Source organism: Toxorhynchites rutilus, chromosome 2 (genome assembly GCF_029784135.1).
Source record: "Toxorhynchites rutilus septentrionalis strain SRP chromosome 2, ASM2978413v1, whole genome shotgun sequence".
NCBI classification, from domain to species: domain Eukaryota; kingdom Metazoa; phylum Arthropoda; class Insecta; order Diptera; family Culicidae; genus Toxorhynchites; species Toxorhynchites rutilus.
In genome coordinates this window covers 83,315,064-83,328,821 of record NC_073745.1, presented here as the reverse complement: position 1 = coordinate 83,328,821, position 13,758 = coordinate 83,315,064, and the positions used below count along the sequence as shown (strand labels likewise).

Genomic DNA, 13,758 nt, shown 5'->3' with positions numbered 1-13,758 from the left:
CCTTCAAATGATTTAATAAAATATTTTAATGTTTCAAAAAATGAACCAGATTCGTCGCAATTATGTACTTGATCAACGCTCAAATCATGATTTTCCATTCTTGACACTATACTAACCTAACTAACCTCTTATTAAAATTGACTGAACTGAAACGGCGCAGATACTACAAAAATAGGTGTGAATATAGGAAAAAATAACATTGTTAAATTGTCGTTCATTGAGCAACCAGATGTGTACAGCCGTTTCTAGCTAACTTCATTTTCCTTTGAAGTAAAATATAGATTTCTACCTTTAGCAGCATATTTTTTATTTGTCTTATACTGCTCGCAATTTTGTTCATCTTTTATAGCATTTTTGCGATTTTCGTATGATGTATACCGTATTATTTAGCGCTTTGTGCTTTGGATAAGTCGCTGTGTTTCAGTTTCTTGAAAATGTCAAGCTAACAAATTATAAATTCGTATTATTAAAAATTGTATGTTGAAATTTCAAGTATATTTGGCATCTCATTTCTTACAATGAAAGAGAAAGTCGCTCAGATTAACCCATATTTGTTGAATCTGAACTTATGGAAGTAATACTAGGAGATTTTAAATTAAATAGGTGGTATACGCTATAAATTACGCAGTTAGAAAATTTTCTGCAATCGCCGTGAATACGGCTGATCACTACAATTTGCACGAATGCTTAACACTTTGCGGACCGCTCACGAGATTTCTCGTGTTTCGCGTTCCGTCTGTTACAGATGGAACACGAAATAACGCGTGTTTTCTACACTCGATGGTTAAATCCATGGTCTACCAAGAATCTCACAACCCCTACCGATGGTTCGCCTTTGTCTCATCCACACCGAAGGAAACGATCTCATTCGTAGCATCCGAACAAATGAAGCGTACAAATTTGCCCCAAGACGTGCGGTCCTTAATCTGTTAAAATATTTTTTTTTGCTCAATTCTCATGCTTTGTTCGATAATTTAAAGTGGAATTGAACCTTTCATATTATTTCTTATTTTTCGAAAAACGTAATATAAACGAAACATTTTCAGTGATAAATTCGAAAGTGATAAAAACACCCAGTGATATAGTCGAGACGTCACTGTATAACCATTTTAATATAATAAAAATCATGCTCGTAAAATATTCGAAAATGTACACTGCTGCTGGACATTACGACTGAGGATTCGACATTTTACCCCTTCCTACCTTCTCGCGTTACGTATAGGAGAGGTGTGTAATACGCACCCCCTAAGCGAGAATGGAATTATCTTGACCATGCTCTTAAAAATTAAGATAACAACTACGTCAGTACGTAGAGTAGTTAACCCTCAGTCATCTGTAATCGTTCTGTATATTAGATACTGAATAACAAAAGTGCTACGAATTTTATTTTGCAAGGCGCCCAAATTTAATATGCTCTAATCATACGGTGCTAAATGGTCCAGCAGAAGTACAGGGTTTTCCATTTCGGGCTTCCGAAAGTATACAGCCCTGCGCTGACAACCGTTTGACATAGCTGTCAACCAAAGCGTCATATCGTTTGTTGAATGTCTGCCATTCTACAATATGGATCGTTTTAGCATCGCACAACGTGTTAATTTTGTTAAATTATACTATAAAAATAATGAAAAACCGGCAAATGTTTTTCGAGCATTACGGACGGATTTTGGTCGTCATGGACGGCCTACAGAGCACACAATCGCTAATGTAGTGCGTAAATTTGGAAAAAATGGATCCGTAGCGGATATTGTGAAACCTGTGCATCATAGTAATGTGCGTTCGGCCGAAAATATTGCTGCTGTTGCTGCCAGTGTGGAGGATGACCCGAATGTTTCGATTCCACGACGTGCTCAGCAATTGGGCTTGTCAAACACATCATTGTGGCGAATTTTGCATTTGGACTTGCACCTACATCCATATAAACTCCAACTGGTACAAAAATTAGAGCGTGGTGACCATGGAATGCGTCGGCCATACGTCAATTGGGTGAACGAACAACAGCAGCAAAATGCTGAATTTTCGCATCAAATTTTCTTCAGCGATGAGGCACATTTTGAGCTCGGTGGCTATGTGAACACCCAAAATTTCCGTATATGGGGCTCAGAAAATCCACACGTGATTGTTGAGAGGCCATTGCATCCACCAAAAGTCACTGTTTGGTGCGCATTATGGTCTGGTGGAGTCATCGGGCCGTATTTCTTTGAAAATGAGGACGGCGAGACGGTTACTGCGAATGGTGAGCGCTATGGCCGCATGTTAACCGATTTTTTTGCCACAAATTGAAGATATGGATACGGATGACATGAGGTTTCAGCAGGACGGCGCCACGTGCCACACAACACGACCGAACATGGCCATATTGCGAACGAAATTTGAGGGACGCATAATTTCGCGTTTTGGTGATGCCAATTGGCCGTCCAGATCATGCGATTTGAACCCGCTAGACTTTTTTTGTGGGGTTATGCGAAAGACCGTTCTATGCCAACTCTCCGCAACCTCTTGAACATTTGAAAGACAACATTCGTGAAGTTATGACCGAGATACCGCCCCAAATGTGCCGAAAAGTCATCGAAAATTACCTGTTCCGGATCAAGGTGTGCGAGGAAGCCCTAGGGGGACATTCGAATGATGTTGTATTTCACACATAATGGCATAAACCAAACTTTAATTTGAAATAAAAGTTTCATCGAAATTCGAATTCTAAGTGTGTTTTATTTCAATTTACTTTCGGAATTTTAAGTTGGAAAACCCTGTGTAATATGCTCATAAGCTGTTTCCGCAGACACCATAAAGCTCAGTAAAACAGCTTGTGTGAATGAGAGATTCCATTAATATATTCACTTCATGCCCACCAGAAAAGAGAAGAAACCGTTTCTCCGGTAAGCGTGTTCTCCCACTTTTCGTGCATTAATTCACCAGTCCGCGCCCTTTTTTCCTACTTTCTCTGAGCAAATAATATAGATGCTAGATGTGAAGACATGTTTTCGTTTTGAAGGCATTTCATTTTGTGAACTGAGGTCATTTCAAAGTATGTGAGAACAATTGTTTGTGTCATTTATCGAACATGATTCAGAAATATCGTAATGGTTGGCTCATTTTTGTTCATTAAGATTACATTTGAAGACATTTATTCTTGTCATGCAGAGATCAAATTGAGAAGGAAATGAATCTTCTTACCGTTTTATTCATCTGAGATATCCACTGGGAGCTCAATAAAAATGACTCACAGTTTTCGCCTCTGAATCGGTTTCAAGCAACAAAATCCTTATAGAAATGATGTAGAAAATTACATCGAAAATCGCTTCCAGAGAAAATTATTTTTCTTATTCTTTCAAAGCATGTTACAAATGTAACACTTGCATGGTAGGATTCTATCATTGACTAGCACGATTGCCTATAACCATTGCATTTTTATTCTTGCTGGTTACGAGAAAATCAGGCGGATCAAATTGCCCGGCAGGCGCGTTTTAGACACATCTCCAATTTGTGCAAGACGCCTTATCATGTTTGTTTCGATGGAGTAGCGTTATACCTTGGCAGATGTTGAATCACCATCCGTCTCCATGTTCATGCTTGCGCCATCAGACTTAAGGTGGAAACAGAATACCGCGCTATGCGTCACGTTGCGACAATTGTGCTTTGACACTTCATTTTAAATATGTGTGTTTCCATTTAGTCGAACACAATAACGCGTTGCGTCATTTGCATCGTTGTACTAAACGCTAACATTTGTTCTAAACTGCTTGAGCCGAATTCGCGATGACAGTGGCACGGTGTCGACGTCTGGTGGCAACTTCAAATTAGGGCCATAATTTGGGTCCCGAACTCATTAGTGTAATCTCTATCAGATTAGAAGACACGAAGCCGGTTTTAAAATTCTAAAATTTGAATAACAATTTTCACATCATGTTATTTGATTACTTGAAACACGTGTTCTGACTTTCATTCAACCATATGGCTAAACATTTCCAACATTGTTGCTGAATTTTTTCATCATAATATAGAGTTGTCTTCATAAACAATTTTCGTATGAGACTTTTTCCCCACCTGCAAACAAAAATGTTTCTCTTTTAAATACAAGTTTGATATGGAGAAGCTAATTTTCATTCATAATTTTAATTTTGAAAACGTGTTCATTCCGACTGAAAATCAGCTATTCTTTCACGCTCCCTTAAACTAGTAAACGAAGCTCAATGCCGCCAGCGCGGATATGTCAATGTGTTGTTTTTAAAAACATTTAACTGATCCATGGACACAACAAGAACAAGATTTTCATACGAATTTTATGTTGTTTTTGTTTACATGACAAGTGGTGACGCGAATGCTAGATTGTGACTGCAAATCAACAGACTGCGTCGGGCGAATGTTTTAGTACAAAACGCAAACAATGACAGCTAATGAGAAGCAACGCACAACGCGACATTCTGTTTTCACCTTTAGGATTGGTCGATCTTTAGAAAAAGATCGATCTCTACGGATCAATTTTCTAAATGGCGTAGGAATCGATTCACTAATTAAATCGGTACCAAAGAATCGATCTTTGAAAAATCGAATGTTTTTCTTTCCGATTTTTGCTTGCTCTATATATGTGTTGGATACAGCCTTCGGGGGTCAACACTGGGAAAGGGGATCCTGACTCTATCCAATTGCTGCTAGTCGGAAGTCCGTTCAGCGACTATCGGGATGACGTGGGAATGTGGGAGCGACAAGTAGCGACAAGTAGCGACAAGTAGCGACAAGTAGTAGTTCGATAGAGTACCCGAATACGTCGTGTCCAACAAATACAGGGTACAAATGGGGATTAGCTTTTATCATACAACAAAACTTGCTACTTGAGATAACTGATTTTCTGTTCTTTGACTTGAGATAACTGATTTTCTGTTTCTTCCGGTATAAAGGAAAGTACGATCTAAATTCAATATAATATGAATCTACCAAGAAAGGCACAAGCCATAAACAAATGTAGTATAGCCTTAAAGGTTGCTTTTTTATACCATTGTAATTATGAATGTTTGGATAATATAGTACAGGTATAGTCCGACTAACAATAAGTGTTTCAAGCCATTTTATTTTGATTCTCAGCACGAAGGTCACAAACAAAATTTAAACCCCACAAAAATTGTGTTTTTCCAGGGCATTCATCTTGTACCGTCATGCAGTTATTTAATTAAATTGATTAATGAAAAACTATCACTAGAAATGAAACAACTGATATGCTGATAATAACCCCATGAAATCCAATCGTGCCATTAGTATGGTATTCAGTCGAAATCTTGGTAGTAGTCCCAGTTCTAGAAAATAATGCTTCCGCTGAAGCTGATGTCACCATAGATATAACTTGTGACCACTTGTTTTTTGATGACCATACTTACAAAACTGCTTCTCCCAAATTTACAACCACTAATTTGACAACATTGGGTTATGTTTATGAAATATGACAGGTGGTTTTTGCTGAGATTAAAATCAATGTTCACTGAATAACAATATACCAGAAAAATTTCTACGATCCTGATTTTTCGGAGTACAAAGGTTCGATCCCAAGAATCTTAAATCGGAAAGGAAGAGCTCAGTCTTCTTCCACCACTCCATCGAAACAAATGCTAAAACTCGATAAATTTAGAATCCGAAATCACAGAACCAGTTTTATCTCGGGATTGATTGAAGGTGCCAAAATATTTATATAGAAAAATGCAGATAATTTATTGTTTTATTTTTTCAGAAAAAAATATTGGAAAAATTATTCCGTAACAATTTTGATTAATTTTCATATATTTCAACGGATACTCTCCATCAAAATTTGGAGTCTCTGTTGGCCAATCTCAGGGGCCTTTTTATTCCCCGATCTCTTCATGTCTCACCCTTCTCCAATTTCCGCTAGACAATATTTTTCGATTGGGGGTAGTTGGGAGGATTGAAGTCTTATCCAAAGTATTTGACCCCTTTGTCACGGCACCAGTCTTGATAAACGGAAGGGAGACGTTTCTGTAGGAACAATATACAATATATACAATTTCGAGTCCACTGTCTTGTTTGTGACGTTTCTGTCCATAACTGCAAATTTCCTTGCCAAAACAAAAAACTTCTTGGCCAATTTTGCAGCGCATTTCAGCGGTATCACGATTTTAGTTGCTGACCATTTTAATGTGGATATTCAAAATCAATTTTTTTCTATCGACTTTTATCCTGTACAACTTTTTCAAAACAACTTTGTTACTAAACCAAACCGTATTAACCGATTAATACAATTTCTCCTTAGCTCTTGATGCTTCGATTTTTATTCCAGCCATGCTGACACTGATGCTACTGTAATTACTTCATTATCCAATGTTTAATACTTTATTTTTTGTTTTTCATTTCAGGTATGTCCGCTCGTAACACAGTAAAGGTAATTCATCTTTTTTTCACTAAACGGTTTTATTTAGCTTGCCCTGTAATTTATATATTTGTATGTTTGTATGTTGGTAACATGTATGTCTGTAGCGCTTTACGACATTGATAGAAATTTAAACATCTTCCTGTTGACCGATTGATCTGAAATTTAGAACACATCTTTATCTCTACAGTCATTATAAAACTGCGTATTTCATGATTTAAAAAATCCAAGATGGCGGCCGCTACAAAATGGCGGATTACATATTTTCTCAAAACCCCATCAAGATGGGGTTTTCCCAAACCCCATCAATATGGGTATCAAATGAAAGGGCTTGACTAGTAGAACACAGTTCTACATTAGAAATGCAAATCCAAAACGGCCGCCACAACAAAATGGCGATACAGGTAAACTTCGATATAACGTACATTTCACTTTCAAAATTGTACGTTGTATCGAATTGTACGTTATATCGAAGTTTAATAAAGTACTCACAAACGTAGTCTATAATACATTGTTGTGTTGCTGTTTTAGTTAAGTTAATGAATAACTTCAATCAGAAGAAGAAGCCAGCCTTTCTCATGATGTTTTCCTTCGTACTGTTCATTAAAGCTTGATCCATTTAGAATCCAGAATCACAAAACCAGCTGTATTTCGGGATTGATTGAAGGTATAAAACTTGTTTTAGCATCACAATACAGACAATTCATTGTTCTATCAGAAAAAAAATATTGAAAAAAAATTTTCCTTCACACTTTGGAAATGTGTACGTTATATCGAGGTAAAGTGTACGTTATATCGAAGTTTCCCTGTATATATTTTTTTCCAAAACACAATCAATATGGGTATCAATTGAAAGGGCTTGACTAGTAGAACACAGATATTTATTAAAAAAAAAGTGCAAATCCAATATATTTTTTTTTTTATTTCTGTATTATAGTGACTTTCAACACATTTGGCTGGTTCGTCACTTTTACCTTCCATTTCGGAAGAATGTCGGGAGTGAGAATTGAACTCGTGACCTTTAGCGTGAGAGGTATGGATGTTACCGCTACGCCAGATCGCCTCCACACAAATCCAATATGGCTGCCACTACAAAATGGTGGATTACATATTTTCTCAAAAAAACAAACCTCATCAAAATGGGTATCAAGTGAAGGGGCTTGACCAGTAGATCACAGCTATTTAGAAAAATTCAAATCCAAGATGGCCGCTGCAACTAAATAGCCAATTACTTTTTTAAAAGGTTTTACCGGACCTGCTTGTATGTATGTTTGTATGTCTGTAGGGTTGTCCCACATTAATAAACATTTGACCCCGTTCCTTTTGACTTATTGATCTGCAATTTGGAACAAACTTCTATCTCTGCTGTCATTATAATACTGTGTATTCCATTATCTTGAAATATCCAATTTGGCAGCCGATAAAAAATGACTGAATGGCTTGACTTGGAGAACACACTACATCATGAACAACATAAATTCAAAAAGGTGTATGTACGTTTTTGTAATCCCCTCAATATCGGTGTCGAATGAAATGATTTGACTAATAGAGTACAGTACATTATCAAAATATTCCGAAGAAAATTAGGTAAGAAATAAAAATAAAAAAAGGTTGAATGGTTTCATTGTAGAGAATTGTAGAATTGTAGAGAATACTAATCATACATATAATGTACTAAAAACTCGAAAACAAAAAAAGTTTAAAAAAATGTTTTAAGTTGAACGGTTTAATGTACTAAAAGCTAGAAAATAATCAGGCCATTTGCAGTGAGTAGTTATCACATCCGTTCCTTCATTAATCTGGGGCAATGATGAGACTAAAATAAAATCGTGGAGCACATCGGATTTCTATTATCCACTGTTAGTTGTTCCATCATATGCCCACGATTTTATTTTAGTCTCACCATTGTCCTAGATTAATGAAGGAACGGATGTGATAACCACGAACTACAACTTGCCTAATTATTTTCTAGATTTTAGTACACTAAACCGTAAGTTTTTTTTTCCTTTTTTTATTATACTGAAGATGATTTGATGCAACCTAACTTTATAAACTTTTCGGATGAAATCGGTTGTTATTCAGATACTAATAAAAAATTGTCAATTGTCGATTCAACGAAACAATCGAAAATCTGAATAAATTACATAATAGAAAGCATTGATAGTATTATTGATGACAATAATACGAAAATTCCATAATAGTGTATTTCATTTTGAAGTCGCGGAAATATCAACAATTAACAATTAACAATTAAGTCTGATTCAAAAAGTTATACGCATCAAATAAAGAAGCTGTTAAAACTGCACTCAAGTGTGTTTATTATACAGCATTGCAACTGATTGGCATTGAGTGAATGATTACAATAGATTCATAACTCTTCTGCTCTCGATAATCCTCTCGTGATAATGATCCGCCTCGTTAAAAATCGCTACTCAAAACTAATTACGATCGATTCCAGCAGTTAACTACTCTATTCAACTCAATTATCCTATTGCTCTCACGCGAAACCTCTCGCCTTCCGTAACCTTTGGCGTCATTGGCCAGAGATCGGGGCATCACTTGAACCGCATAAAATCTCGACCTCGTGTGTTGCAGTAAGAAACATACACTCAACCACTCTTTTGTGTGTAAGAATCCTCCACGGTCCATGGGGTTTATGGTGTATTTTTATACAGAACACACATTCACCCACCGACCCACACACACATGCCGCAGTGACTTCAAGACAGCTGATGCCCACAGAAAATATGGGGGGTGTTCGCGTGACCGCTGGAAGGAAGGAAGGAAGATCCACTCCGGGGGTGCACACAGTATCTCGCTGCCAATATATTACCGAAACGGATGTCGTTCATTAAACTTTAATTTACAAACAAGTGCCAGCAGCTTGTTTGCTAGATTGATCTCACCCGGTCCGATTATCCGTGTCGTTTGTCGGTGCGAAAGATGAAGAGATGGAAGCGCTGCTGACAGAAATCTCTTTATCGCTCTCTTCATCTTTTGGTAAAACGTCCTGTCGGAACGTGGTCGAAGCAAAACTTTGGGGAATGGCTTTGCTTTTATTTGGAGTTTCTTTGTTGTCCGATAGTGGTGTTTCGTGTTAATTTTGAATTAAATCGTAAACTTTTCATGATGAATGAGTTGGTACCTACCAAATATTTACAATTAGTGAAAATGACTTTGGGAGCTACGCTCCATTATATTCTACTTTTCATTTAAGATATTACTTCTTGAGGTTTTCTGGGGGAAATTTTCAGCATATTTTGCCTTTTTACTGTCGTATAAACGAAAAAAAGCAGAGACATTACTCTGATCGCTCATAAGAACTTTATAATTGAAGTTTAAAAATTAGAGTAAATATCAACTATTTTTTTTCATTTATAAAAAAATAACTCAACTGTTTATAGCTATTATATTTTTGGTCAAATCGAAGCGTACAAAACCGTGAAGCGGAGTTTTCGAGGAGGTGCGCAAGTCGATGCCAACCTAGACCACCTGAGCCTGGATCTTGAAGCACGCTTGCGAGTTCGAGGCATCGTCCAAAAGGCTGATTTCAATTTCGAGACTGATTGCCGGGTACATGTGACCGATCGGAAACTCCAGAATGTAGGACAGCTCCTCGCCCTGGTCGATCGGGCAGCGCGCTCTGTCCAACCAGACGCAGGCATTGGCGATATTAGAGGGCAGTTCGTATGGGACCGCTATTCCGAATACGTAAGCCGTTGCCGTGACGCGTAGAGTGGAAGACACTGCAGCTGGGGACGGAATTGTTTTTGAGTAAAATATGTGGAAGTGGTTCAATTTTGACACTTACATGCGGTGAAATCCAGGGCCATGTTGGCGTTGGATCCACGGCGCAAGTCGCACACGTCGCCTGGGCAGTTCTCAATGCGAACCGCACGTGGCATCGGTTGGCCTCCCTTGCACTGGGTATATCTGGCCGCACTCCACTCATGATGGGGGGAGTTGTCAGCATTCTGCAGCATAACAGCTGGAATGAGGGCGGCGAGAAGCAGGAGCTTGAACATGTTGTTGTCTAGGTTGAACAGATTGTCAGAGAAGTCCTGGAGTACCGATACTGATGGCTTGAGGTGACAATGGATTCGGCTTTTATACCATGCCGCAGCTGCGATAAGCTTTCTTTTTATCAATTGCGTTTCTCCTTATTAACAGGTGTGCAGATTTAGGAGTTACACATCTGGACAACAGGTGCGTTTTATGACGCTACCGCTATCTCAGGATTAGATGCATGTGTTGATTGCGACCGAGTTAGCTCAGTTCGTACACCGGATCGTTGAGAAAATGTTCATTCTTAATCAGATCTTGATTTGCCTTTCTAATCTGTTGGTAATTTTGGAAAAGTACCACAGCTTTTAGCAATCGAATGACGATATCCAATTTTCTATATCAGAATATTTGATGCAAAATATTCGAATACCGAATACCGAATACCGAGCAAAATATTCCAATTCAGGTTAGCACCTCCAATCGATATTTATCGTTTAACATTTACAGTTTTTAATTTTTTTTAAAAGGTGAACAATTTCATATTCCATATTTGATTCATCCCTACTTCAAATCTGATATTCCAAAATCAGGATCTTAAACTAGGACCCAAGATTCAGTTCCGCAATACACACATAAGTAGCCAGACTCGCTTTCAATTCTTATGACAAAAATGTATCAACGTTTTTGTAAATCTGAAACAAAAATTAGCGCGGCCTAATGCAGTCGTAATAGTTTTATGAACATTTCTCGTTCCATCGCAATCGCAGTTAACGGCAATACAAGACAAAAGGGCATCTTTTGACGTAGAACTACATTTTTCAGGAAGGATGTCAAATCAGAAAACAGGTCACGAAATAAAGTTAACGTTAATAACTATTTTCACTGTCAACGAATTCGCATGATTTGCATACCAATCGAATCTAAAATTCTCTAAGATTTGTTTGATATGCTATACATTACAATTCGCTAATCTCTAAACGGTTTAAATTCATGAAAACTGGTAGAACTTCCGTTTTTTCCATACATTTGTTCTGCCGATTCGTGTACTAACCCTACCCATATTTCGAATGCTTGTAACTCGAACATTTCTTAACAGATCGGAAAGATGTTTGTATCAATTGATAGGAAATATTTCTACGCGTCTATCGCAATTAATAAAATGTTATTTTTCATGAGATGAACAATTGAATAACTGTAAAATGTCAAGCGTTATCTAAACGCCCTAACTTTCAAGTTTCGATTGGCCCGATTTACGGTTCCTCCAACACAGACTTCAAAATCGATGTACCTGTGGAAATCCGCTTTGCAAATATACTTGCAAGTTGGGGGTATTTTTGTTCCCACTGAACTGTGCTTCCCTTACACGGACTTCAAAATCAATGTGCCTGGGGGAATCCGCTTTGCAAGTCGGGGATATTTTTTTGGCGCTGAGTACTTTTGTACTGGCTTGTCGTTGTGCAGACAGGAATATGTTCCCCTAAAACGTACTTTTAAACTGAGAAGCCTGGGAAAATCGTCATTTCAGATACTACAGGTGAATGAACTTTCGCGGTTCGAGAGCTACGTAAACATTAGTTGTGCATAATTTCAGAAGGAAATGTAAAATACAATGATCGTTTGACAATTCTTCCGTTAACATATTTTGGTAGTCCTAGGCATCATATCAAACGTAAAACGACGTTCATCAAATTTATTTGTAGCGAAGAACATAATCTATTACAAAAATTTCGATGCATTCTAAGATAATATTCGAATTGGTAAACAAGTGGATTGTACAATATAATTGCGTATTTTTTTTTCCAAAATATATATTTTATTAAGGCACATTTGACAATTTTTGTCTTACAACTATGTTAGTAATATGTAACCGATTACTCGCGGTTGGCTCGAGATTAGTATTACAAGTGTTCTCATAATTGGTATGTTGCAGTCTTCGATGCTCTGTACGTGTGCCCGACACGGGATACTTCCTATTGGGATGCAGCCGACCATTAATCAGCAACGCCCCCCTAGTCTGTACCCCATATCTAGCGTGGTGCGTCTTTCTCGACTCGAGGAATCCAGGATAGAATGGTCACTAGCCGGCGCAATCATCAGCTCGTGTAGAGTTGTCATGAGCGGTACAACCTTTGGCTCTTGTTGAATGATCAGTGGACTGCACAACCTTCGGCCCGTGCATCTGTAAAGAGTGTGTGTATGTATTGCCGCGACTAAGTAAAAGTTTATCGATCGGATAGGAGGGATGTGAAACGGGGGCACAACGAAGGAAACATCATTAAACGTTGACATCGGCGTTTCTGAGGAACAGGTATAGATGAAGCAGAAGATCAGGATCACGGCTACCTAAGATATCCCGGACGGGGATATCCGATTGTCTGCCTTGTGCTCTCAGTGCTCTAGAGAGCTGAGAGCGAGCAGCATGGAACCGGATATACGACCAGACAACATGCTCGATGTCGTGGTAGCCATCGCCACATAAATGTTATAATTGCGTTGTTCTACATCGAAAATATGCGGTCATGTCCCTTACATTTTTTTCGCGAAAATATTCTTATTTTTTGTGAGAGTCAAACTCGTATGCTTGTTCACAAAACGTTATAATTAATAATTCATGGTACAAACATGGACCAATTCCCGAATTACGTGTCCGAGAAGTGGTCGACATTGGAGGTAAATTTGATTCCGTTTCATAAGTAAGACATAATAAGTAAGTAAGTAAGTAAGTAAGAATAATAAGTGTTATATCTTGTGTCGCGTCGTGCCTTATGAGTGTCGGGAGGTTCTTACGTTGCACAATAATTAAAAATAATATGGTTCACCTTCAGCTGCTTCTACAAAAACACGCAAACTAATCGGTCTTCTTTAGGGCCACCAAAGCTATCTACTGAAGAGTTATTTGTAAAATTACGATGCATTCCAAAGTGATAAAAAGCGAATGGACATTTATATCTTTTTTCCGGGAAAGAGCTTGTGTGAATTTAGGAGTATGTTCGAACTTAATGGTGGCGTGTTTCGATCGATAATTCAACTTTCGTGATACCTGAATTGTTTCCGGGTTAGAAGTGACGTAAAAGTGCTGCACATCCCAAGCTGGATGGGAAGAAGGTACTTTTTAGTGGTGAGAACAGTGATCTTTGGTGGAAAACTAACGGTAAATGTTTGTTGTACTAATGAGTTAACCGCATTGTGATAATGTTTGCACCATCGAGCAATGTAAAAATTAAAAAAAAATCTGAAGAATTTTGGTTTCGGTTTTTTAAATTTATTAGAGAGAGTCTTAAACTATGTTAATCATCGATCGAGTTTCCACTTGCTGCAAGTACGGCATCAACATGCTTCCAGAATGCACGGCAGGTATCAATAATGTAGCCTAGATCCATTTC

General features: G+C 37.9%; 1 protein-coding gene across 1 annotated transcript; it reads right to left on the bottom strand.

Annotated features, from left to right (window-relative positions):
• Positions 1-9,671: 9,671 nt before the first annotated feature.
• On the bottom strand, positions 9,672-10,439 carry LOC129769858 (NPC intracellular cholesterol transporter 2-like). The gene is made up of 2 exons (XM_055772362.1): positions 10,182-10,439; positions 9,672-10,122 (listed from the first exon to the last, which is right to left on the bottom strand). Exons 1-2 carry the CDS (start codon positions 10,393-10,395, stop codon positions 9,854-9,856), a joined length of 483 nt encoding a protein of 160 aa, XP_055628337.1. The 5' UTR covers positions 10,396-10,439; the 3' UTR covers positions 9,672-9,853.
• Positions 10,440-13,758: the final 3,319 nt, after the last annotated feature.

Coding starts and splice junctions, on each gene's coding strand:
- LOC129769858 (XM_055772362.1), bottom strand. CDS start 10,395: ATGTTCAAGCTCCTGCTTCTCGCCGCCCTCATTCCAGCTGTTATGCTG. Junction 10,123..10,181: donor GGCCCTGGATTTCACCGCAT/GTAAGTGTCAAA, acceptor TTCCGTCCCCAG/CTGCAGTGTCTTCCACTCTA.